The sequence below is a fragment of the Peromyscus californicus genome, unplaced genomic scaffold, assembly GCF_007827085.1.
Source record: "Peromyscus californicus insignis strain IS unplaced genomic scaffold, ASM782708v3 Scaffold_3__1_contigs__length_106647218, whole genome shotgun sequence".
Lineage (NCBI taxonomy): Eukaryota > Metazoa > Chordata > Mammalia > Rodentia > Cricetidae > Peromyscus > Peromyscus californicus.
Genome location: NW_026294551.1, coordinates 21,320,970 through 21,344,531, shown reverse-complemented (window position 1 = coordinate 21,344,531; position 23,562 = coordinate 21,320,970). Strand labels below are relative to the sequence as shown.

The following is a 23,562-nucleotide window of genomic DNA, read 5'->3' as shown; positions in this document are numbered from 1 at the left end:
CAGGTGTGAGCTACTATGTCAGGTTTTATGTGGTGCTGGGAATCGGACTCGGAGCTCCGTACATGCTAGGCAAGCACTCTATCAACTGAGCTACATCTCCAGCCCAGCTGCACTGGCATTTCCTGACAGCTGAAAACACAGTCAGAAGCTGGGAGCTTGAAGTAGGAAGGATAGCCACGATATCTGAGTTCATGGCCAGCTTGGTCTACAATCTGGGTTCCAGGACAGTCAAGACTACATAATGGAGACCCAAAGAGAAAAACCAGCAACAAGTGCTCTTAACTGGGGAGCCACTGCTCCAGCACAGACCTTTAAAAGTAATTTAAGGACTGTAATTTACTAATTTTTTTAACTTTTAATTTTTTGACATTTACTTATTTAGTTATTTTGCATGTGCATACACAGGCCATGGCATGTGTATGTGTGGAGGTCAGAGGACAACTTGCAGGAGTCAGCTCTTTGTCTTATGTGGGTCCCGGGGCTTGAACACTGGCTGTCAGGTGTGGCAGCAAACAGTCATTCTCAGTGAAAGTGTTTGCTACTCAGTTTATTTGCAGTATTAACAGCACAACATTTACATAACATACTTTGTACAATCAGGTCTCCCCTGCCCTTGCACACTGGGGGGCCAGGGAAGACCTAGTCCCTCCAACCGCTATAAACAGTCCAAGATAATGAGCTTATGAAAAATACGTCCTCTTCCTTCAGCAAACAAAATTATTTATGAAGCAGTATATGGTTCAGCAATAGGGAGCAAAAGGGAAAAATTACTTCAAAGCAGGCAACAGCTCCTTTCCTGGTGGGATCCATCGTTTACAGACATGAAATATTCATATCAGAGATCTTGGGTGTCAGGAGGAATGCGTTACTTTGCAGAGTTATAGCAAACACTTTGTTCTTCAGTTATGGAGAATTAGAAGGCTCTCCTGGACACTTGAAAAACTTCATATTCATATCGAATACATTATCTGTCTCTGAACTTCCTCAGTGTCCACTGACACCCAAGACTTGTCCAAGGGCTGTTCTGGTTTTCTTGGCGCGGGGGGGGGGGGGGGGGGGGGGGGGGGGGCCCGCGGTGGCGGTGGAGGGGTAGGGAAATATGGGTGTTGTTTGGTGCTGGGTATGGAACCTGGAGTCTTGAGCACTGATTTTAAGTCAAATCACAGACCTCAAGCAATTTCCCCGAAGGACTTGACTCTTGGTCTTTATGAACATGAGATGAGATTTTATAAGAAAACAAATTAGGACCACTAGCTATCACTCTTGAGTCAGGGTATTGTATAGCCCACGCTGGCCTTGGACTCATGATACCCCTGTCTCTTCCTGCCAAGGGCAGACCAGTCACTCTACTCTGTCTCTCCAAGAACAATATATCATGAATTAGCATCTTGTTCAAGTGGTGGGGTTTAAATAGACTTAAATTCTTCTCACGTGAAACACTTTTTATGCTCAAGACAGATTTCAAAGGGAGACTTAAATCAGAAAACCTTTAAGGGACCCTCACATAGGTAGAGGCCTCCCCCTACCCCTAGGCTGATGCTTATAAAATACTTAGTACGTAGGATGTGGAAGCACCCAGGAGTGAGATGCTCCCTGGGCATGGAAAGGTCACTTCTTAAACTAATCATTGGGGTCTTGTGGCTCGCTACAGTCATGGCCATGGGTGATATTCTGTACCAGGTAGGCATCCAAATCCCGACATCGGTAGACGGATATACTGTCCAACACCCAGTCCCACATCACCAGATGTGCCTCACACAGCTGCCCAATCTCTGCTGACAGAACACAAGTAGAGATAGGTGTCAAGTCATTCTTCCAGACCAGACTAATCAATCCACTCTGAGATCTGATCACATGAACCTTAGGGTTAATCAGGTGGGAAACAAACTGGGGCTCTGAAGCAGCACTTCAGGACGTAAATCCTCACTCAGAAGCCAGAGCTTCTGGAAACTGAAATAACACGAGCTTCAACCTGATAATAAAGAGAAGCCACCAAAGAGAGCAACGATGTGGAGAAACATGCTGAGAAAACAAAACACCATAAGCATGATCACCCGTGTGTACATGTACATGCACATACACACTTTGTTTTTTAAAGACAGGGTATCACTGTACAGCTCTGGCTGGCCTTGAATTTGACACACAAACCATATACTTGAACTCAGAGATTGAACTGCCTCTGACACCCAAATGCTGAGATTAAAGGTGTGCGCCACCACAGCTGGCCTCACACATTACTTTTACAATACAAAACAACAAAGACACCAAAAAGATGGCTCAGAGGGTAAAGGCACTTGTTGCAGAGACAAACATTCTGAGTGTGAACCCCAGGACACACATGGTGGGCAGAGAAAACCAACTTCTTTAACTTATCCTGCAACCTCCACACATACACACTTCAAAGTACGTATGTAAAGCACGTAGGAGGCTGAGGCAGAAGGACGGCCAAGCATTCGAAACCAGGCTGCATTACATAGCAGGTCAACTGGAAAAAACCAAAACAAAACGAAGAACAGGCCAGGAAGGCTGGCAACACCTTTAATCCCAGCACTTGGGAGGCAGAGGCAGGTGGAACTCATTGAGTTCCAAGATAAAGTGGGTTCCAGACCAGCCAGGGCTACAGTGAGACCATGCCTCAAAACAAAACCAAACAACAACAACAAACAAACAAACAAAGAAAAAAAGAAAAGAAAAAGCACCTGAGAACTGTATTAGTCAAGTAAGCACCAGGTAACTAGTGAATCAAACCCGCCCAACAGGACCTCAGAGGACGTGAGTGCATAGTACATGGAGACACTTTACCAGGGCAGTTGTTCTCTTCTGTCCAGGCGCTTGGCTGGATGATCACAATTGGTTGAGAACCCTGCATCCCCAGGAAGAAAAAAAGAGTGTCAAAGCAGGGCTTTGGAAAAGTCACGCCCCACTTTCACACGGTCAAACGACTAGAAAGAAAAGACTTCCCTCAATACATTGATTGCTTATAGTTCCCAGGTCCTTCCTCATGCCTCACAGTTGAGTCTTCTGATACAAGTTCACAGGATCTTTAGGGAGGTCCAAAATACTTACTGTGTCATGGGTCAGTGATGAAAGCTCCTTCACCACGGAAGCCCCACACAGCTGTAGCATCTTCTCCAGCTCATCTACAGAGGATGGATGTAAAATGATCATAGTGATCCACATACATACCTCAGGCCCTCTACAGTCTTCCCTGGAGCAAACCTTCTCAGTGAGCAAGCTATTTTCGAATTTCCAATACTTTGCTAAATAGCTAGATACTACGTGTTAAACACTCATCTTTCTTCCTTGCTCCTGCATCCTAATCCAGTGTTGGTAACTGATAATCACAGCCACTGAGAGCACCATTCTTGAAATGTGAAAAGATAGGAAGGTATTTCATCCAGTGTGTGTGTGTGTGTGTGTGTGTGTGTGTGTGTGTGTGTATGTGCGCACTCTCGCGCTAAAACAACAGGTTCTCCTGGCCAAAGACCCACCATATCATTAGGAAAGGTCACATGCTGAGCTAGAATCCACATATCTGGGAATGAATATCAGAAGAGCTTGGGCCTAAGAATCAGCAGCAGTGATCAATCTAGGCTTCTTTGGATGTACCCCCCTGACCCCCCGACAGGGTTTCTCTGTGTAGTTTTGGTGCCTGTCCCAGATCTCGATCTGTAGACCAGGCTGGCCTCGTGGATGTACTCCTGCCTGCCAGCCTGCCTGAGCTAAGGCTTAGCCCTTAGCCCTTCCTCCATTAACATTCACTAGAGTCCCTGGCTTTCACTATATTAAAAGCTGGGTGTGGTGGCGCACACCTTTAATTCCAGCACTCAGGAGGCAGAGGCAGGTAGATCTCTATGAGTTTGAGTTTGAGGACAGCCAGGGCTACAAACAGAAATCCTGTCTCAGAGAAAACAAAACAAAATAAACCTCCCAAAATAAAAAACCATAGAGAAATCATTGACTGGCATTTGAAAATTTCTAAAACCCCAATCAATAACCAGTATAGAATGAAGCAGAATTACAATGCCAGGCCACCTTGCTACCGTTCATCTGCTTATGGCCAGATACTAAGGCAGAGGTTTTCAACCACAGGTCTCGACTCCTTAGGGGGAGGACTCGAGTGACCCTTTCACGGGGGTGGGGTGGGGGCAGCAAATATCAGATATTTACATTATGCCACACAACAGTAGCAAAATTAGTTATGAAGTAGTAATGAAATAATCTTGTGGTTGTGGGTCACCACAACTCCAAGAACTGTGTTAAAGGGCACAGCCTACGGAAGGATGAAAACCGCTTCTCCTACGCCACAGGACTCCAGTCCCTGGAGCTGAAGTGAAGCACAGAGAAGGGGGACACTTTCATTTTGAAGAGAACTAACCAAATCTGCACCTGGACAAGGGCTTTTTTTCCTTCAAGACAGGGTTTCTCTGTGTAGTTTTGGTGCCTGTCCTGGATCTCATTCTGTAGATCAGGCTGGCTGGACAAGGGCTTTTGATATGTAAGAGTAGAGCATAGCGGTTGTTAACTGTTTTGAGCCAGGGTGTCAGGGAGCCCAAGCTGGTGGTGAACTCTCTATGTACTCAAGGATAAACCCAGACTGCTGATCCTCCTGCTTCTACCTCCTAAGCTTGGATCACAGGCATACGTCACTAAGTCCAGCTTCAAAGCAGTTTAACTGTCACATATTTAACATTAAACTGAACTACAAATATTCATCATGAGCTTCCCTTTCCTCTGGCCTGTGCATGGCCTAGACCATAAAACTTCTGTATTAAATGAAGGTGGTCCAGGAACAAGAGAACTCTTCTTGACACGTAGAAACCCTAGGTTCTTGTAGTTTGTTTTTTCAGGAAATGGTTTCTCTGTGTAGCAGCCCTGGCTGTCCTGGAACTCACTTTGTAGACCAGGCTGGCCTTGAAGATCTGCTTGCCTCTGCCTCCTAAGTGCTGAGATTAAAGGCTTGTGCCAACACCGCCTGGTTTTTGAGACAGGGTTCTCACCACTTAGCCCTGGCTGGCCTCAAACTCAAAATGCTGGGATTAAAAGCATGTCCCGAGGACTGGAGAGATGGCTCAGTGGTTAAGAGCACTGGCTGGTCTTGCAGAGGTCCTGGGATTGGTTCCAAGCACCCAAAAGGTGGCTCACAACCATTCAGATCTAGGAGCTCTGACTCCTTCTTCTGACCTCTGTGGGCTCCTGGCACACAAGTGGTGCATATACATATATGCAGACAAACATCCTTTCACGTAAAAATAAAAACACAGTTCTTAAGAGGGTGTGATAGCACAGAGATAGGTGAATTCTGAGTTCAAGGCCAGCCTGGTCTACATACCAAGTTCCAGGACAGCCAGAACTACACAGAGATACTTTCTCAAATAGAAAACAAACAAAATCTAACAAAAATGAATACATCTACAGCAACAAGGGCCTGTGCTGCCATACTTGGCAAAGCCTAGGTTGTTCTTGTCCCCACTACCCTTCCTTAGTCCAAGTAAGCCATAACAGAAGTTCTATCCCACACAAGCACAGAATATGGTATCTTCCCTGAGCTCATGGGAAGTTTATGCTCATCTGTTTGGAGAATGGTTGAGAAATAAAGTAACTCTAGAACATTTGACCAATCTGAAACCTCTACATAGGTTGACCCTGTCTGTACTACTCTGTTATGCAAGAAAGGCTGATTCTGTAACTCCACAGCCCTCCCAGGCTCTTACCTTTGGGCATGTTGGTGAAGGGCTCACAACAACAGATTTTTAGTCCTTTGAAGAGCTGTAAGAGAAGAGATGAATGATAGTGTGGAGAGAAAAAAGAGTACATGCCACATGAGTACAGGTGCCCAAGGGGGCCAGAAGAGCACACCAGAGCTTCTGGAGCTAGGGTTACTGGCAGTTGTGAGTTGCCCAATGTGGGTGCTGGGAACCAAAAGCAGGTCTTTTGAATGAGCAGCAAGCACTAACCACTGAGCTGCCTCTCCAGTCTCTCTCCCCTTTCTGTGAGACAGGATCTTACATAGGCCAGGTAGCCTCAAACTTATAATATACGTTGGCCTTGAACTCCTGATCGTCTTGCTTCCACCTCTCAAATGCTGGGATAACAGGAATGTACCACTATGCCCAGAGTTTGGGTTTTTATATGAAATTGAGACACCCTGAAATGGAAGAACTGTTCTTTACCACTTAACAATTTCTGTGCTCCTTCCCAGAGACAATCAGTTCGATATTCTGAACTGATTTTGAATTTTGTTTTTTTAAAAAGACTTATTAGGTGAACAGTGTTCTGCCTGTATGCCAGAAGAAGGGTGGCTGGGAATTGAACTTGGGACCTCTGGAAGAGCAGCCAGTGCTCTTAAACTCTGAGCCATCTCTCCAGCCCCTGATTTCAGATTTTATTGAATTATGTATAAAACTATCTACATTCCAGAGTCACTCTTAAAAACATTATTGTGTGCGCGCGCCACATGTCCAAGTGCCTACAAGTGCCCGTGGAGACCAGAAGGTGTCAGATTTCCTGGTGCTGATGTTACAGGCAGTTGTGAGATACCTAATGTGGATGCTGGGAAGAGCAGGAAGTCTCTTAATCTCTGAGTCCTCTCTCTAGACCCTATAGTCATTCTCTGTCATTTAAGGGATGAATGTCCTATCTTGTCCCCAGTCAGGTCCAGGCTCATGCTTGGTGACCCTGGTAAAGTGATTTTACTTTTTGTCAGATATGAGGAAAAGGAACCAAACATGAACAACCCACTGGTCCTTCTTTACATTTAACGGCAGGAAATTCAGAGCTCTTGGATGATGTCTGATGTGTTGCCCCGGCCAGCAGGGTCACCAGTCTCATCTGCACACACCCCTTTTCCCTCCAAGTCAAGTGTCCCTTCCGTCCTTCACACTGCGGGGACAACAGCCACTGCATCTTCAGGTGACCTGGACATTTTAATATTTGTGCAAACTTTTCACCCAGCTGGCCCCAACATCTGATTTTCTGATGACACAGAATACGCAGAAACATATCCTCCTAAGGAAAAATGTAATTACAGTGCTCATCAGTGCTACCCAAAGAACTTTCTGTGACACTGGCAATGTCCTGTATCTGGTCTGGTACGGTAGTGAGGCATAAGACATGTGAGGTTGGTAGACACGTGCAATGTGGTTAGTGTGAGCGAGGAACTGAACTTCTGAACTTTTTTTTTTTCTGAGACAGGGTTTCTCTGTGCAGCCCTGGCTGTCCTGGAACTCACCCTGTAGACTAAGCTGGCCTCAAACTCACAGAGATCCACCTGTCTCTGCCTCCCCAGTGCTGGGATTAAAGGAGTGTGCCACCACTGCCTGGCTTGAACTTCATTTTTAATCAAGCTTGGAACAAGCCTGTGTGTCTAGTAACAACTGTTACATAGTCCAAATTCTCATGTGTACACCAGCATGAGTTCTTAGAAAGGGTTTCAAGATACCATTCTAAAGAAACCTAAATTTTGCCAGTTATTAATATTTTTCTGTCGATACAGGATCTTAACCTGTAGTCCAGGCCTCAAATTCACAATCCTCCCGTCCTAGCCTTGAGTGTTGGGATTATAAAGTAGTGCGAGCAGGCCTAGCATGGATGGATGTATTTTCATATATCATTTGAGTAACTCATTCTTTTGACCATCTTCCCATCCTGTTATGACACGAAAGAAAACTGACTCGGTCGGCTGAGACAGAAAATCAAGGGGTAAAAACCACGGAAGGCTCCACTGGAAATGGCTTCACCACATGACCGGCAGAGAAAGAGGGCAGCAGGCAAATCAGTTATTGTTGGAAATGACAGTCCCCACCTCTGCTCTTTCCCTATCTGGATGAGTAAAATGGATCCCCGATGTGTTGACAGGACCTAGATGCTCATAAACACTAAAAGTCCCCTTCAGGCAGCCAGCTGGAGCCAAATGCTGCCTTGAGAAATATAAAACATTAGGAATTTTCATATCCAGGCTAACACTGATGAGAGTGTCTAGTTATGAGATAAGGACTCTAAAGCTTCACCTCTACAAATACATTTCTTTGTGAAAATACTGCAGTGGCATTCTCGTATCTTCTGAATGTCATTCCTCTGCCCAAGCAGTTTCCATCACTGCTATCCCGAATGTAAGAGAAATCCCGCAGCACTGGGGTTTCCTGTAAGGAAGGAGGGACCCGGTGCTAATTCTGCATGGCCCCCAGCTGGGTAAGAACACACGGCTGGCTCACAGAGAACACCTTTGGGGGAAAGGGAAAAGTAGAAGTAGCAAGCAGCTTTTCTCGGCATCTGTAACAGCTTTTTGATAGGCTCAGAGTGAGGGTGGGCCGATCCCAAGGGTTCACAACTCCAGGCTTGGTTTGTGATCCCGTCCAAAGCAGTTTTCCTTTGAAAAACCGACCTTACTAGTCTCCTCTCAAGTTTCTGAGGAGGAACAGAAGGTGCTCTGCATGGGAATGTTCTGAAACACCTGCTGGTGCACACTTGAGAGAGAAGAAAAGCAGCCTGGGAACACAAGCACTTACCCAGTAACCTGGGAAAGCAGTTGGCTCAGGCCTGCCAGGCAGGTGTGAAATCTTGTGAAGACTTCTTCCTGCACGGAGGAGGATGCAGTTCTGGCTGCACCATCTGCTCTGACATGCTGGAGAGAGTCATTGAGTCCTCCTCTTACTTGCAAAGTTGTTGGGGTAATCTGTTTTTCACTGGCAAAGCCACCTACAACTTGTGAATTGAGATTTGGAGCTCGACTGCCTGGGTTCAACTTCTTCCATCACTCACTAGCTAAGAGACCCCAGGGACCTTAACCTATCTGAACCTAAATTTTCTTATACGTAAAATATAGGTAAGGCTGGGCAGTGGTGGCGCACGCCTTTAATCCTAGCACTTGGGAGGCAGAGCCAGGCAGATCTCTGTGAGTTCAAGGCCAGCCTGGTCTGATCCCGGACAGGCACCAAAACTACAAAACCAAAAAAAGAAAAAGAAAAAAAAAAAAAAAAGATAATAATAGTACACATCCCAGTGTTGTAAAATTGTTGATTATGAGTCACTTCTGTTCTGTGTTCACAGCTGTTCCATGCACACCCTGCTCACAGCACTTTACTGTGGCACTCAGAGAAAAGACCATGGGGAAGCAAGAAGAGCAAAAGGTTTAGGTCACATCTTTGAGGGTTTGTTTTTTTTTTTTTTTTGTTAAGAGATAGGGGTTCTTTGTGTAGCCCTGGTTGTCCTGGAACTCACTTTGTAGACCAGGCTGGCCTTGAACTCAAGAGAGCCACCTGCTTCTGCTTCCCAAGTGCCGGGATTAAAGGCGTGCATCACCACTGCCTTAGATTCCCATCTTTGAAATCTAAACTCCATCACTATCAGCTGAGATCTCAACCTCAGACTGGAACCTAAATTACAACCACCACTCTAAGCTTTATGTTCTCTTATGGGGCAGAGGCAATCTCTGTTTGCCGTGTTGGGCTGAGAGAACAAAAACTGTCTCCATCACACAGCGAGAACACAAGCATGCAATGTGCCTTACCAGGTAAAGACCAATCTCACCATAGCAGCTGGCTGCAGAGCCTTAGGCGGGGGTTTCTGTCACATACGAGAGGGACTTTACCTTTTCCTGGGATTCTCTGGATCGCTTTGGACCTTGGTGGTTTCTCCCAGTCACAACATCTCCTTTGACTTCAAATTCATGCTGAAACCAAACACAGAACTGTCATCAGTCGAGTGGAGAGATGACCCAGCTGTGAAGAGTGTACACTCATCTCACAGAGGACCAGAGGTTTTGGTTCCTAATTCCCTTATCTGGTTGCTCACAACCACCTGTAACTCCAGTTCCAAGGAGAACTGACACAGGCTTCCACAGGCACTGTAATTAGATGGATGGACACACGGACACACACACACACACACACACACACACACACACACACACACACACACACACACTTAAAATGAAAAATTGGGCCACGTGGCTGAGTACTATGTACCAGGCTAGCCAGGACTATCATGAAACCTTGTTTTCTCTCTGTCTCTGGTCTCTCTCTTTTGAGACAAGGCTATACAACCTGGATAGCCTAGAACTCAATTTGTAGACTAGGCTGGCCTTGAACTCAAGAGATTTGCTTGACCCTGCCTCTTCCCAAGAGCTGGGATTAAAGTCCTATGCCACCATACCCAGGTGAGACCCTGTCTTAGAAAAAAATTAAGCCGGGCGGTGGTGGCGCACGCCTTTAATCCCAGCACTCGGGAGGCAGAGACAGGCGGATCTCTGTGAGTTCGAGGCCAGCCTGGTCTCCAAAGCGAGTTCCAGGAAAGGCGCAAAGCTACACAGAGAAACCCTGTCTCGAAAAACTAAAAAAAAAAAGAAGAAAAAAAAAGAAAGAAAAAAATTAAAAAAACATTGTATTCTTGCCTGCAGTGGTGGCGCACGCCTTTAATCCCAGCACTCAGGAGGCAGAGGCAGGCAGATATCTGTGAGTTCAAGGCCAGCCTGGTCTACAAAGCGAGTTCCAGGACAGGCTCCAAAGCAACACAGAGAAACCCAGTCTTGAAAAAAAAACACACACAAAAAAATTCATTCTTATTTTTTATTCTATGTGTATGAGTGTTTTGCTTGCATGTATGTATGTGCACATGTGTACCATACTCATTCATGGTATCCAAAGAGATTAGATCCCCTTGAACTGGAGTTACAGATAGCAGTGAGAATCCATGAGGCTGCTGGAATAAAACCCTGGTTCCTAGCGGGGCGTGGTGGCAGCCTTTAATCCTAGCACTCGGGAGGCAGAGGCACGCAGATCTCTGAGTTTGAGGCCAGCATGATCTACAGAGTGAGTTCCAGGACAGCCAGGGCTACACAGAGAAACCCTGTCTTGAAAACTACCACCAACAAAACAAACAAACCAAATCAAAACACAAAAAACTCTGGTTCCTTGGAAGAATAGCAAATGCTCTTACCCATTGACTACTCTTCCAGAGGACCCAGGTTCAATTCCCAGCACTCACAACTGTCTGTAACTCCAGTTCCAGGGGATCTGACACCCTCACACAGACATACATGCAGGCAAAAACACCAATGCATGTAAAATAAAAATAAATAAACCATTAAAAAAACTAAAACCCAAACCAAGCAAACTCAAGAAAACAAAAGCCCCAAACACACAAAACACTGTGACCAGAGGAAGGAAAGCCACATTCATTGAAGTACTTTAGGTATTCAGAATCACCAGTTTTGACCAAAGATATGGATTTTTTTTCCCCCATTTTTTTCGAGACAGAGTTTCTCTGTGTAGCTTCAGAGTTTTTCTGGAACTCACAGAGATCCGCCTGCCTCTGCCTTCCAAGTACTGGGATTAAAAAAATATTGTTATTCTATGGGCTAGATATGATGACCAGGATCTCAGTTGCTAAAATCAATGAATCAGAGCAAAGTTTTTATTTAGCTATTTAGTTAGTGTGTGGCACACGTGTAGACACTAGAGGGCAACTGGCTGAGGCTGGCTCCATCCACTGTGCGGGTCCTGAGGTTTGTCAAGCTTGGCAACTAGTGCCTTTACCTAACTAAGTCACCTCAACAGCTGAAAGCAAATCTTTGTTGAAATCATCAATCAGCTTTCATCTCACTGGGACTTGATTTTTTTAAAATGTATTTTAATTTCTAACATCTATCTCTTCTGAAAGCATTCACTTAGCATTTAGATGAAACCGCTAACGCTGTGCTGTTCTAAGGATAACTGGAGGATTCTGGATCACGTAAATCAATCGTATATTGTCATCTGAAGAAATTAGGGCTTTCCAGAGTTCTGTTGAAAGATTTACAGTTAATGAAGTCAAAATAATAAAACGAGGCCAGTGAGACAGTTCAGCAGGTAAAGGTTCCTGCCACGAAGACTGACAACCCGAGTCCTAACCCAGAACCCATATAAAAGTAGTAGACACTACAGAGTTGTCCTCTGATCTCCACACAAACGCTTTCATACACATGCACGCATAAAATTTAAAGGATAAGATACACATTTAATATTCTGAAGAAACTCCAGTGTTTTTCATACTAACTATTTTGATAAGAAGATAAAGAACAATGGGCCTGGGAGGAGGAAAAAAAGAGTTGTTCTCTACATTTCTCAAAGAGAATTCTTTCTTGTTATTTAGGTCCCAGCTCAGTCGTTTCACAAAGACTTTGCCTGGCCTCTGTAGCTGAGGTAGGTAACCCTTGACTCCAGACAATTGCTAGTCTGTTGTCCATCAAAGCACATACTGGTATATGAAATTCATCTATTTATTGTATATCTTCCCTTACTAGGGCATACACCATTCCAGAAGAGGGAGTTGGTCATTCTTGTTTACTGTGGTATTATTCCTAGTAATCAACACTTGGTAGGCTCCCAATAAATGGTCACTAAACGAAATTAAAATCAACAAAAGTGTCATTTAATTATGAACATACTGAGTAGTATATAAAAGTTTTAAGCAGGTTCCACTAATTTTGTTTGTGTGATCTATCATCACCATCAGCTCTTGGCTGTTCTAAAATTATTCTTCCTCCTACCTGCTTACTATTTAGTTCTCATTGTTCTTAGTATCATAAAAAAGCAGCATTTCTTGGAAGGAGGCCAATTTCTAAACAGATACATCAGCACATTAATTTCTTTTTTTTTCTGACACAGGGTCTAAGGTAGCTTATGCTGGCTTTGAACTCATCATGTAATTTAAGGATGACTGAATGTCTCATCCTGCGGCTCCCACTCTCTAGGACTGAAACTACAAGCATGTGTAACTCTTTTTTTTCTTTTTTTTTTTTTTTTTTTTTTGTTTTTTCTTGACAGGGTTTCTCTGTGTAGCCCTAACTATCCTGGAACTCTCTGTAGACCGGGCTGGTCTTGAACTCAGAGATCCTCCTGCCTCTGCCTCCTGAATGCTGGGATCAAAGGCGTGCACCACCACCACCACCACCACCACCACCACCACCACCACCAACACCGCCACCACCACCACCACCACCACCACCACCACCACCACCACCACCACCACCACGTGGCTGTAATTCATATTTATGAGGTGCTGGGGATCAAACGCAGGGCTTCAGGCATGTTAAACAAGAACAAGCTAAGCGCATCCCTACCCAAAGTCTTTTTCTTTAACAATGTTGAATAACTAGCTTCCTACAAAGGTGGACACTTACAAGAGGCAGGAGGAGCTTGGTGTGGGGGAACACACCTAAATCCCACAATCCTAATACTTGGGAGGGACAGAGGCAGGAGATTAGAGTTTGAGACCATTCCAAGATATGAGACTCAAAAAAAGCAGGGGAGGCTGTTTCTGATTATTTACTTATTAAAAAAAAAAAAAAAAAAGCCAGGCTCAGCAAGGTGGCGGCGGCGGCGGCACACGCCTTTAGTCGCAGCACTCAGGAGGCAAAGACATGGATCTCTGTGAGTTCGAGGCCAGCCTGATCTTCAAAGTAAGTTGCAGGACAGCCAGAGCTGTTACACAGAGAAACCCTGTCTTGAAAAACAAAAACAAAAAGACAGGCTCTTGTTATGTAGTCCAGTCAGGCCTCAAACTCCCGAGTATCAGTAGTACAGATATATATCACCTCATCTGGCTCTGGAGGTGGCTCATTATTTGTTCCTATGAATCTTTATTTTGTATAGTCCTTTCTTTCTCCAAAGAAAAGACTCTCTTTTGCACTCTAGAATGAATAAGAATGGCATTTCCCGGCCTGCACTGCATCACTCTCAATGTCCCATCATTGAGGAAAAGATGTGTATGGAAGGGAGAAAGGAACACTAATACCAAGTGTCTCTGATTAGTTCGTATCAACTACCTACCACATCCAGAAGTTTTCTTTCTTGAATAGACCGGATCACCCCTGAAGAGAACACAGAAAAGGTAAGTCTCGGAGAACAGAACAACAGGTTCCTTTACTGGAGGTGGGAAGTCCAGCGATTCACAGGAGAACGGACTCCTTACTAAGCCTGTGGCAGATTTCCTTCTGGAGACAGCTGCTGCTTCATTTAAACATTATAAAAGTGCTGCTGTACATGGATTCCTGCCTACTATGAAATAAATCCCTGTTCCTATGCTAACACTGCTAAGAGAAGATCAGGTCCCATTAGTTAGAAATCTACTTTCTCAACACCACCAGCCTATCTGAACAAAGCCAAATGCATTTAAAGACAAAGCTAGTGTTATGTTAAAGACTTTTTGGTAACTCAGACTCAGCATCAGCAGAAACCTCAGGTGTTAAAATGCAATTCTGAGGTGTTAAAGCAGACACACTGTGTTGTACTTACATGAATAACTAACTATCCATTTTCCTCCTGCAATTCCCAGAAAATATTTCAGTGTCCGTTCACACACAAGCTCAGCATCTGCAGAATGAAAAACACCCAAAGGGTTAGAAAGACAGAAGTAGGAGGTGTTGCCCAAGAAGCCGGAGGCCAGCTCTTGCTCTTAAGATCAACCTGGAGGCCGGGCGGTGGTGGCGCACGCCTTTAATCCCAGCACTCGGGAGGCAGAGCCAGGCGGATCTCTGTGAGTTCGAGGCCAGCCTGGTCTACAGAGTGAGATCCAGGAAAGGCGCAAAGCTACACAGAGAAACCCTGTCTCGAAAAACCAAAAAAAAAAAAAAAAAAAAAAAAAAAAAAAAAAAAAAAGATCAACCTGGAACGGTGACTCCAGTACCCCTTGAGATAACATCAGGAGCCAGAAGCATCACTAACGATAACTATCAGGAGTGGGCTTTTGGAAGCCTGGAAGACGCAGATGCCATGTTAGGACCAGAGGAATTGTCAGCTTCAGCTTTGAGATGGCAAGGCTAGCTAGAGTTCCTTCCTATGTTAATTAGTACTAGTGATTAATGTGAGTGGAGCTCTACTTTACCAGACAGCAATATGTAAGAGAAGAAAATAGTGTTGAAGTCCTAAATTTGAAAAAAAAAAAAAAAAAGAGAAAAAAGATGCTAAATCAGAAACGCCAATGTGACAAGTTCACCCCTGCAGTCTCTCCCTGGGGACCCTGACCCCTTGTATTCCTGAGAGGGACAGGAAAACAGTCTCGTCACAGCTATTCTCCTTCCTATGGAGGTATTTCAATAAGCAGTAGCTGAGAATCTGTTTATTGCCTAGTGTTTCAAAGGTCCCTTTGAAGAACTAAGCAAACTGAGAAAAACCCATTAAAACAGGAGAAATGTATTCAACTAAATCCCAAACACAGCAGGCCATCTGCAAGTAGTGGAAGCGGCCATTCTGCCTCACAGAATTCCTCATAATTTTCGAAGCTTCTTGTTTAAATGCTATAAAAGCTGATTTTAGTTCACAAGCAACAAATGCTGTATTGCCAATGACTTTAAAGAGTTACTTTAGATTTAATTTGTGTTTTAAAGCTCTCTTCCACCCTTTATCACCTTTGATTCAAACCTATTTCTTAAATATACTAAAACTTAATGACATTCCTCTATCAACAGTACTCAGCTTGCCCTGTCTTATTCTGGCACCTGATTCCAGTGAGCACTGCCCTCTGGTACAATTTTCATGCACGAGAAACCTAGATTTTAGCAGTCTTAAGGCAGAGTCAAAGAGCTTTGGACTCTGTGGTGAAGCCTAGAGCTCTGTGGTAGTCTGAATATAACTGGCCCGCATAATCCTGAAGGGAGTGGCACTATTAGGAGGCGTGGCCTTGTTGGAGTAGGTATTGCCTCATTGGAGGAAATGTGTCACCGTAGGGATGAGCTTTGAGTCTTCCTATGCTCAGGATACCGCCCAGTATCTCAGACCATTTCCTGCTGCCTGCAAGATGTAGAACTCTCAGCTACTCCTCCAGCACCATGTCTGCCTGTGTGTCACCATGCTCCCCACCATGACAGTAATGGACTGAACCTCTGAACTCTAATGTTTTCCGTTATAAGAGTTGCCGTGGTCATGGTGTCTCTTACAGCAATAGAAACTTTAACTAAGACAGGCTCTAAGGACAGAGACATCCCAGAATGGGCAAGCATACAAGGGAAAACCAATTCTGTTAGCAAGGTTTAGAGTGTAGTCATAATTTGTACCTCCCACACCCCCATGCAGTTTTCTGACTTTCTGAGTCTTACAATAATTCTTCAGAGGCTTAAAGAAGGATATCTCAGCCCCTTGAGTCTTCTCATTCCTTTATCCTTTGCGAAACAGCACTTTTATTAAAAAGAAAAATTTTTTTAGATTTATTTTATGTATGACTGTTTTGCTTACATGTATGTTTGTGTATCTATCACATGCATGTATGGTGCCTGAGGTCACAAGAGGGTGTTGGATCCTTTGGAACTAGAGTTATGGATAGTTGTGAGTTGCCATGTGGGTGCTGGGGATCAAACCAGGATCCTCCGCAAGAACAAGTGCTCTTAACGGCTGAGCCATTGCTCTAGCCCTCCAGCATTATTTTAAGTTTCTTTTCTTTTTTTTTTCGAGACAGGGTTTCTCTGTGTAGCTTTGCGCCTTTCCTGGAACTCACTTGGTAGCCCAGGCTGGCCTCGAACTCACAGCGATCCGCCTGGCTCTGCCTCCCGAGTGCTGGGATTAAAGGCGTGCGCCACCACCGCCCGGCTGTTTTGAGTTTCTTTTCCCCATCTACCTCTTGATATACGCTAAGCGTTTTTTTGTTTTTTGTTTGAGACAGGGTTACTCTGTAACAGTCCTGGCTGTCCTGGTCACTCTGTAGACCAGGAGGGCCTCAAACTCACAGAGATCTGCCAGCCCCTGACTCCCAAGTGCTAAGATTAAAGGCATGCACCACCACCTCCTGGCCTCTCTAAGCTTATTAGTGCCACAGTGAAAACACTGTGTTCAGCACAGAAAATATTACCTAGACAGTCACTCCAGCAGAAGATTCATCAAAGGCTAGACCCTACTTCTCTTGCTACATGTATCAGGCTTGTATTAATGCAGGCCAGTTTAACATAAGCTTTTCAGCAGCCCTGAAATGTTGACTCAGATTTTACACAGTCAACTGAAAACTCCCAGAGGTATCTTATACAAGCACAATTAGGACTGAAAAAGGAGAGAGCACATGACAGGTGAGCGGCTCCACTCTTCCCCTCCTTTCCACGTTAAGGTTACAGGACACACACCCAGCACACTCAGCCCGGAGCCACATGTAGCTAGCTACTCCCACAGTCTGAGAGATGGAGACTCACTTCCACCCTGCTGTCTTTGCCTTACTTGCTCTTCCATGACCCAGTCACTGCTCTAGACCCACTGAACTCCAAGCAGGCACACAGGAGGTGGTTGGGCAGTTCATCTTGTCACTTTGCAAATTCTAACCCAGCATAAGGTCATACAAGAGTACTGTCTTTTTTTTTTTTTTTTTTTTTTTTTTTTTTTGGTTTTTCGAGACAGGGTTTCTCTGTGTAGTTTTGCGCCTTTCCTGGGACTCACTTGGTAGCCCAGGCTGGCCTCGAACTCACAGAGATCCGCCTGGCTCTGCCTCCCGAGTGCTGGGATTAAAGGCGTGCGCCACCACCGCCCGGCAAGAGTACTGTCTTTATAAAGCAGTAACTGACTATTAGGAGACTTCATCCATGGCACGCTTACACAAAGGCAGTCTCCACACTGATCTGAAACGCTAGGCCCAAAAGTATTTTTGGAAAATCTGCATATATATGAGACATCTTTCGTGCATAATACAAATCCATTTTTTGTGGCTGCTTCATTTGTTTTTTGAGACAAGGTCTTGCTTTACAGTCTAGGCTAGCCTTGAACCTCTGACCTTCCTCCCTCAGTCTCCTGAATGCTGGGATCAAAGCTTTGAGTTACTATAGTCAACTTGTTTATGTTTTATATACATATCCTAAGGGTAATTTTTTATTTATAGTGCTAGAGATAGTACCCGGGGCAGTGGTTCTCAACCTTCCTAAAGGTGTCACCCTTCAATACAGTTCCTCATGTAGCAATTCCCAAGCATGAAATTATTTTCTCTTTCTTTCTTCTTTCTTTCTTTCTTTCTTTCTTTCCTTCCTTCCTTCCTCCTTCCTTCCTTCCTTCCTTCCTTCCTTCCTTCCTTCCTTCCTTCCTTCCTTCCTTCTTTCTTTCTTTCTTTCTTTCTTATTTTTTGAGTTTTTCGAGACAGGGTTTCTCTGTGTAGTTTTGCGCCTTTCCTGGATCTCGCTCTGTAGACCAGGCTGGCCTTGAACTCACAGAGATCCGCCTGGCTCTGCCTCCCGAGTGCTGGGATTAAAGGCGTGCGCCACCACCGCCCAGCCGAAATTATTTTCATTGTTACTTCATAAGTGTAATTTTGCTAATTATGAATCATAATGTAAACATTTGTGTTTTCTGATGGTCTTAGGTGACCCCTGAGAAAAGGTCTTTCAACCCCATTGGGTCATGACCTACAGGTTGAGAACCAATGACCTAGGGCCTTGTCCATGCCAACTAAGTGGGTACTCTTCCACCAAGCTTCATCTGAAAACCCTAAAGTCAACTTTACACACCATGCTTCATGTGCCTACATCCTGACTATGAACTGTGGCACGAAAAGTAATTTTCCATTTGCAATGCTATGTCCATATTTAAATACTTGTAGATTTTGAATTTTGGGATTTGAATTTTTTATTTATATGGCTCTTAATGTGGTTTATGAGATAAAAGCAATATAGTCTGTGAAGGTTTGCAGTATACCTGTTTTTATAATGACATGCGTAGTCTCTTCAGTAATTACATCAGTTAAAGTGAGGCGGTATTTTTCAGCAAACTTTTGCACAATCATCTGAAACAAAAATCAAACATTGAATTATGTTAAGTTAGGGGCTGGAGAGATGGTTCAATAGTTAAGAGCACTGGCTGCTCTTTCATAGGACCCAGGTTCAATTCCCAGCAAGCACATGGCGGCTTACAACTGTCTGTAATGCCAGTTCCAGAGAATCTGGTCCTCTCACACTAACATACATGCAGACAATTCATCAATGCACATAAAATAAATCAAATCTCCACCCCACCTCAAGACAGGGTTTCTCTGTGTAGCTTTGGTGCCTTTCCTGGAACTTGAGCCTGACCTCGAACTCACAGAGATCTGCCTGGCTCTGCCTCCCGAGTGCTGGGATTAAAGGCACGCGACACCACTGCCTGACCATAAAATCTTAAAAAAATTATGCTAAATTATCTCAGGTACACAGCTTAGAGTATTAGTTATTCTAATTGAGTCTCCTTTCTGAGAAAAGGCACACTCTAAAAAATTTTTAAATGTCCATTGTGTGCTTGTGTATGTGCATGTACTACAGTGTGCATGCGGGGTCAGGCGCCAGCTCTGTGGGGCTGGTTATGTCCATTGTGCGATTGTGTATGTGCATGCACTGCAGTGTGCATGCGGGGTCAGGCGCCAGCTCTGTGGGGCTGGTTATGTCCATTGTGCGACTGTGTATGTGCATGTACTGCAGTGTGCATGCCGGTCAGATGCCAGCTCTGTGGGGCTGGCTCTCTCCTTCCACTTCCTTGGGTGTTTTGGGGATTGAACTCAGGTCGTCAGGCTTATATGCAAACACCTTTACCTGTTGAGTCACCCGGATCATCTTGCCCTGGCTTTGAAAAATATAACATGGATGAAGTCTCAAAATTGGTAACTTAAAAAAAACTATGTCACCAGGTATGGTGGCGCACAACTTTAATCCCGGTACTCAGGAAGCAGAGGCAGGCAGATCTCCATGAGTTCAAGGCCAATCTGGTCTTAAAACTGAGTTCTAGTCCAGCCAGGGCTACATTGTGAGATCTTGTCTTAAGTAAACAATAAGCCCCCACAACCTCAACACACACAAGCAAAGAACAAACCCCCCAAACCACATATAAGTCAGAGAGACATTCTAATGCAGTCTAATGTAGTACTAGAAACCAGGGAATTACAACCAAAGATCATTTAACTTGATTCTCTGAGTTTCTTTACAGAAAGACAGACCACCACCCTATAACTGAGATTTATCAGCCTACATCTCATAAACTGAGTGGTAACTAGCCTTATATAGAAAGTTTTGCTGTAGATATATATACCTTAAAACCAAGACTCAACCCTGATAGTTACAAAGCATTCAAGATATTTGTAGTCAGTGCAAAAAATATCAATTCTCAGGCTGGAGAGATGGCTCAGTGGTTAACAGCACTGACTGCTCTTCCAGAGGACCCAGGTTCAATTCCCAGCACCCACATGGCAGCTCACAACTGTCTGTAACTCCAGGATCCAACACCCTTACACAGGCATACACACAAGCAAAACATCAACAAAATAAAAATAAATTAAAAAAAATATCAATTCTCTCTTAAGGAAAAATATTGGAAGAGAGACTCATTATTCCCAAAAGAAATCTAGAGTCCCTTAGCTATTATCTATCACGCAAATAAAAATCAATAGGCAATGAAAGAAATTAACCAGATCCGTTATGGGAACAGTGGACATAACTGGTAGCTACTGTTTGGTAAATGAGCTTTTTTACCAGGAGCACCATTTTCTAGCCCTTGACACCCATGCAAATGTCTATGTGCCCCCGAGTACTGCAGTGGAAGCCGGCCACCTCTCATGCCGCCTACTGCACATTGTCCCCGAGCCCGGGGAAACGGCAGGCTGGAGAGGCCAATGCCACCCCCCACTTTTGTCGCTGCCCTGTGCCAGTGTCATTAGCAATTCTGAACTGGTTAATTGCTGAAATCCCAACCTTCAAACAGTGTTCAGTTAGAAGAGCAACTGCTGAAAAGATCATCTTAATGCCGGCTTCAGAATTAATCATGTGTAATACAGTCAGTGGCTTTCATCATAAATTTAACACACTTCAGCAAATCTGAATAGAGCTCAAAGTTTTCCTCTCTACTTGTTTAAAGAAAACATGCACCCAAGCCACTTGTAGTTTAATCTGCACCTCAGAATTGCCCAAGGCAAAAACGATTAGACCACTCCAGCTATCTCTAAAAAGCTGAACACACAAAACAAAGGAACAGTGAATACAAATTTCAGTGAATAAATGGGAATTCTAGATGTGTAGGCAAGTCCATCAAGAGCTATTTAAGCAAACACAGGTGAGAATTTTCTGAGCAAACTGCTGCCTGAGCATGGGACTATGAGGTGACAATGTCAACAGTTACTATCCTGTACTTATACACTGTATCTATCAGGGCAGACAAAGGTTTAAATACTTTTAATATACTTTAAATTTCCCAGAATGCTTGGAATCTATAAGCAGCTTAAAAAGAAACACGGGTTCAGTGGGCTTCATGTTTCCACGAGTATGAAACAATTCCCATTTCTGGCACTGGGCCCAAGGAGATGCCCAAATCCTAATAAGCAAGGGGTGCCACAGGACAGAGGGGACACAGCAGGTTATTGAAAAAGCTGTCTTACCAGCCAAGATAAAGACAAACAGACCCTGGAGAAATGCCACTGGCTGGCAGTATTCTCGAAGCAGTCTACATTTAGTTAAACATGTTGATAAGTTTACTTAGATATGAATCAGGAAAATGATGCCTCCTAGAGAGAGGTGCTGTATCTAGTTACATTTTCTTTTTTGATAAAAAGAAAATTCGAATACAATCCAAAGACAGTACCATACCCAGCAAGGTGTCTAGTATTGAGTAATTATTTCCTCAGACAGACTCCTTCCTAGAGGTTATTCATTGCTAGTACTTCTACAGTGGTCATGTCAAGTCCCAGTCACTCTAGAGATAATTATGAATCCACTCACTACTTCTTTGAGGGTCAAGCCTGATACCACCATGGATATTCCTTTAGTGGCTCTTCCTTTTGAGGATGTCAGTGCTGGCTTTATCTCGCTCACAGTTTCTACAGCTTCGGTGTGAGCACAAGCAGCAGCTGGACCCTTGAAAGACTCAGCAACTTGACACTGGGGTACTTTCCGTGCAGAGGTTGAAGCTGGCGTCATGCAAACATGAGCTGGCTCTTCAGAGGACTCAGATCCAGGGTCTCTATTAGAAAAAAGGCTGATTCCAGATTCCAGACATGGGGTTCCTTCTGCAAGGAAGAGAAGTTTAACTTAAATGGCAACAAATGTTGAATTCAAGATGCCAGTCTCTGTGAAGACTTAAAAAGACCCATTCAGTTATATTACAAGGACTCTGTTGGTTAAAGCACAATGCCTTAGTTTCTCTAAAGAACAATGTGGCATTATTTAAAAAAAGAAACAGCACAGGGCTGGAGAGATGGCTGCTCTTCCAGAAGACCCAGGTGTGGTTTCCAGTACCCACATGGTAGCTCAAAATTGCCTCTAACTTTAGATCAGGGCATCCAACACCATCTTCTGGCCTCTATGGGAACCAGGCATGAATGTGGTGCACAGACAGACATGTAGGCAAACCACCCATATACATAAAATAAAAGTAAATAAATCTTATTTGTGTACTGCAACACTGCAACTCTGTTTATAATAATGTAATTTTAGAAATGACTTAAATGTCCAGTGAGATTGCGTAGGAAACACATTTGGGTTGTCAAGCTTGGTAGAAAGTGCTTCTACCTGCTCAGACATCTTACTGGCCCATCCATTAGATTTTACACTTTGAAAATAAATGTTGATAAGCAAAGACGATTCTAACACATTAAAGATAGCTAAAAATATTGATTCACACATTTACTGATTTATTTGTTGTAAGTCCATGTATATTTATTAACCATCCATTTACTTACTTACTTATATGCTGTAAGTGTATGTGATGTAGAGTAAGAGGACAACTTACAGGGAGGTTGGCTCTTTCCTTTCTCTCCTCGCATCCTGTGAGCCCCACAGGTTGAACTCACAAGTCATCAGACTTGGCGGCAAGTGCCCTGACCTGATTAGCCATCTTGCCAGTCCGGAAATATTCACTGTAGTCAGACCTGGTGGCCTAAGCCTAGAAGCCCAGGTATTCGAGGCTCAAGTAGGAGGATCACAAGCCCAAGGTTCACCTGGGCTACCCAACAAGTTTAAAACGATTTAACTGATTAGTTGAAATAGGGTCTTACACACAATCACTGATGAAACTGGCCTTGAACTCTAGGTGAAGCAATCCTCCTGCATCAGCTACTCAAGTAACTGAGACTACAGACATGTACCACTATATCACATTTATAACTATATTCTGAAAATAAAACTGAGTAAAACAACTAAAGAAGCCAGGCAGTGCTAGCGCATGCCTTTAATCCCAGCACTCGGGAGGCAGAGGGAGGCTGATCTCTGTGAGTTCAAGGCCAGCCTGGTCTACAAAGTGAGTTCTAGTACAGTCAAAGCTGTTCATTTATATTCATTACTTCAGGTTGTGACTTATTTTCCAGTAAAGGACAGACTTGTAACTTTATTCTAGGGTCTTACAATTCTAATAGGTAAAGCAAAACACGTAGGTAATAACCAACCAGACCCTATCATCTTCAAAACTATTAGTAATCCACTATGGGCTTTTCACAGATAGTGGCTGCTTTCTGTGGGCAGAACAGCAGCAAATGGCCTTGCTGAAGGGACTCCAGCCCACTGGAGCACGTGGCTCTGGCAGGCCTTGCCCTTCTCCCTATCCCCTCCGCCTTGCTAAAAACTGTGAGATTTCATTCCTTACGCTAGCCACCAAGCCAAGATCTACTCCCTTGTTT

General features: G+C 44.1%; 1 protein-coding gene across 3 annotated transcripts in view; it reads right to left on the bottom strand.

Moving 5' to 3' along the window:
* Nucleotides 1-1,076: 1,076 nt before the first annotated feature.
* The window catches only part of Brca1 (BRCA1 DNA repair associated), a 76,006-nt gene continuing 53,520 nt past the window's right edge, over nucleotides 1,077-23,562 (bottom strand). For 2 of the 3 annotated variants that reach the window (XM_052756257.1, XM_052756259.1), the window contains 9 exons: nucleotides 21,671-21,957; nucleotides 18,633-18,720; nucleotides 14,274-14,351; nucleotides 13,809-13,849; nucleotides 9,590-9,670; nucleotides 5,715-5,769; nucleotides 3,067-3,140; nucleotides 2,803-2,863; nucleotides 1,077-1,775 (listed from right to left, as the gene is read on the bottom strand). In XM_052756257.1, the coding sequence (XP_052612217.1) occupies nucleotides 1,621-1,775; nucleotides 2,803-2,863; nucleotides 3,067-3,140; nucleotides 5,715-5,769; nucleotides 9,590-9,670; nucleotides 13,809-13,849; nucleotides 14,274-14,351; nucleotides 18,633-18,720; nucleotides 21,671-21,957 (920 nt within the window). In that variant the 3' untranslated portion in view covers nucleotides 1,077-1,620. The remainder of the gene's footprint in view (nucleotides 1,776-2,802; nucleotides 2,864-3,066; nucleotides 3,141-5,714; nucleotides 5,770-9,589; nucleotides 9,671-13,808; nucleotides 13,850-14,273; nucleotides 14,352-18,632; nucleotides 18,721-21,670; nucleotides 21,958-23,562) is intronic. The other variant, XM_052756258.1, reaches the window with a different exon arrangement.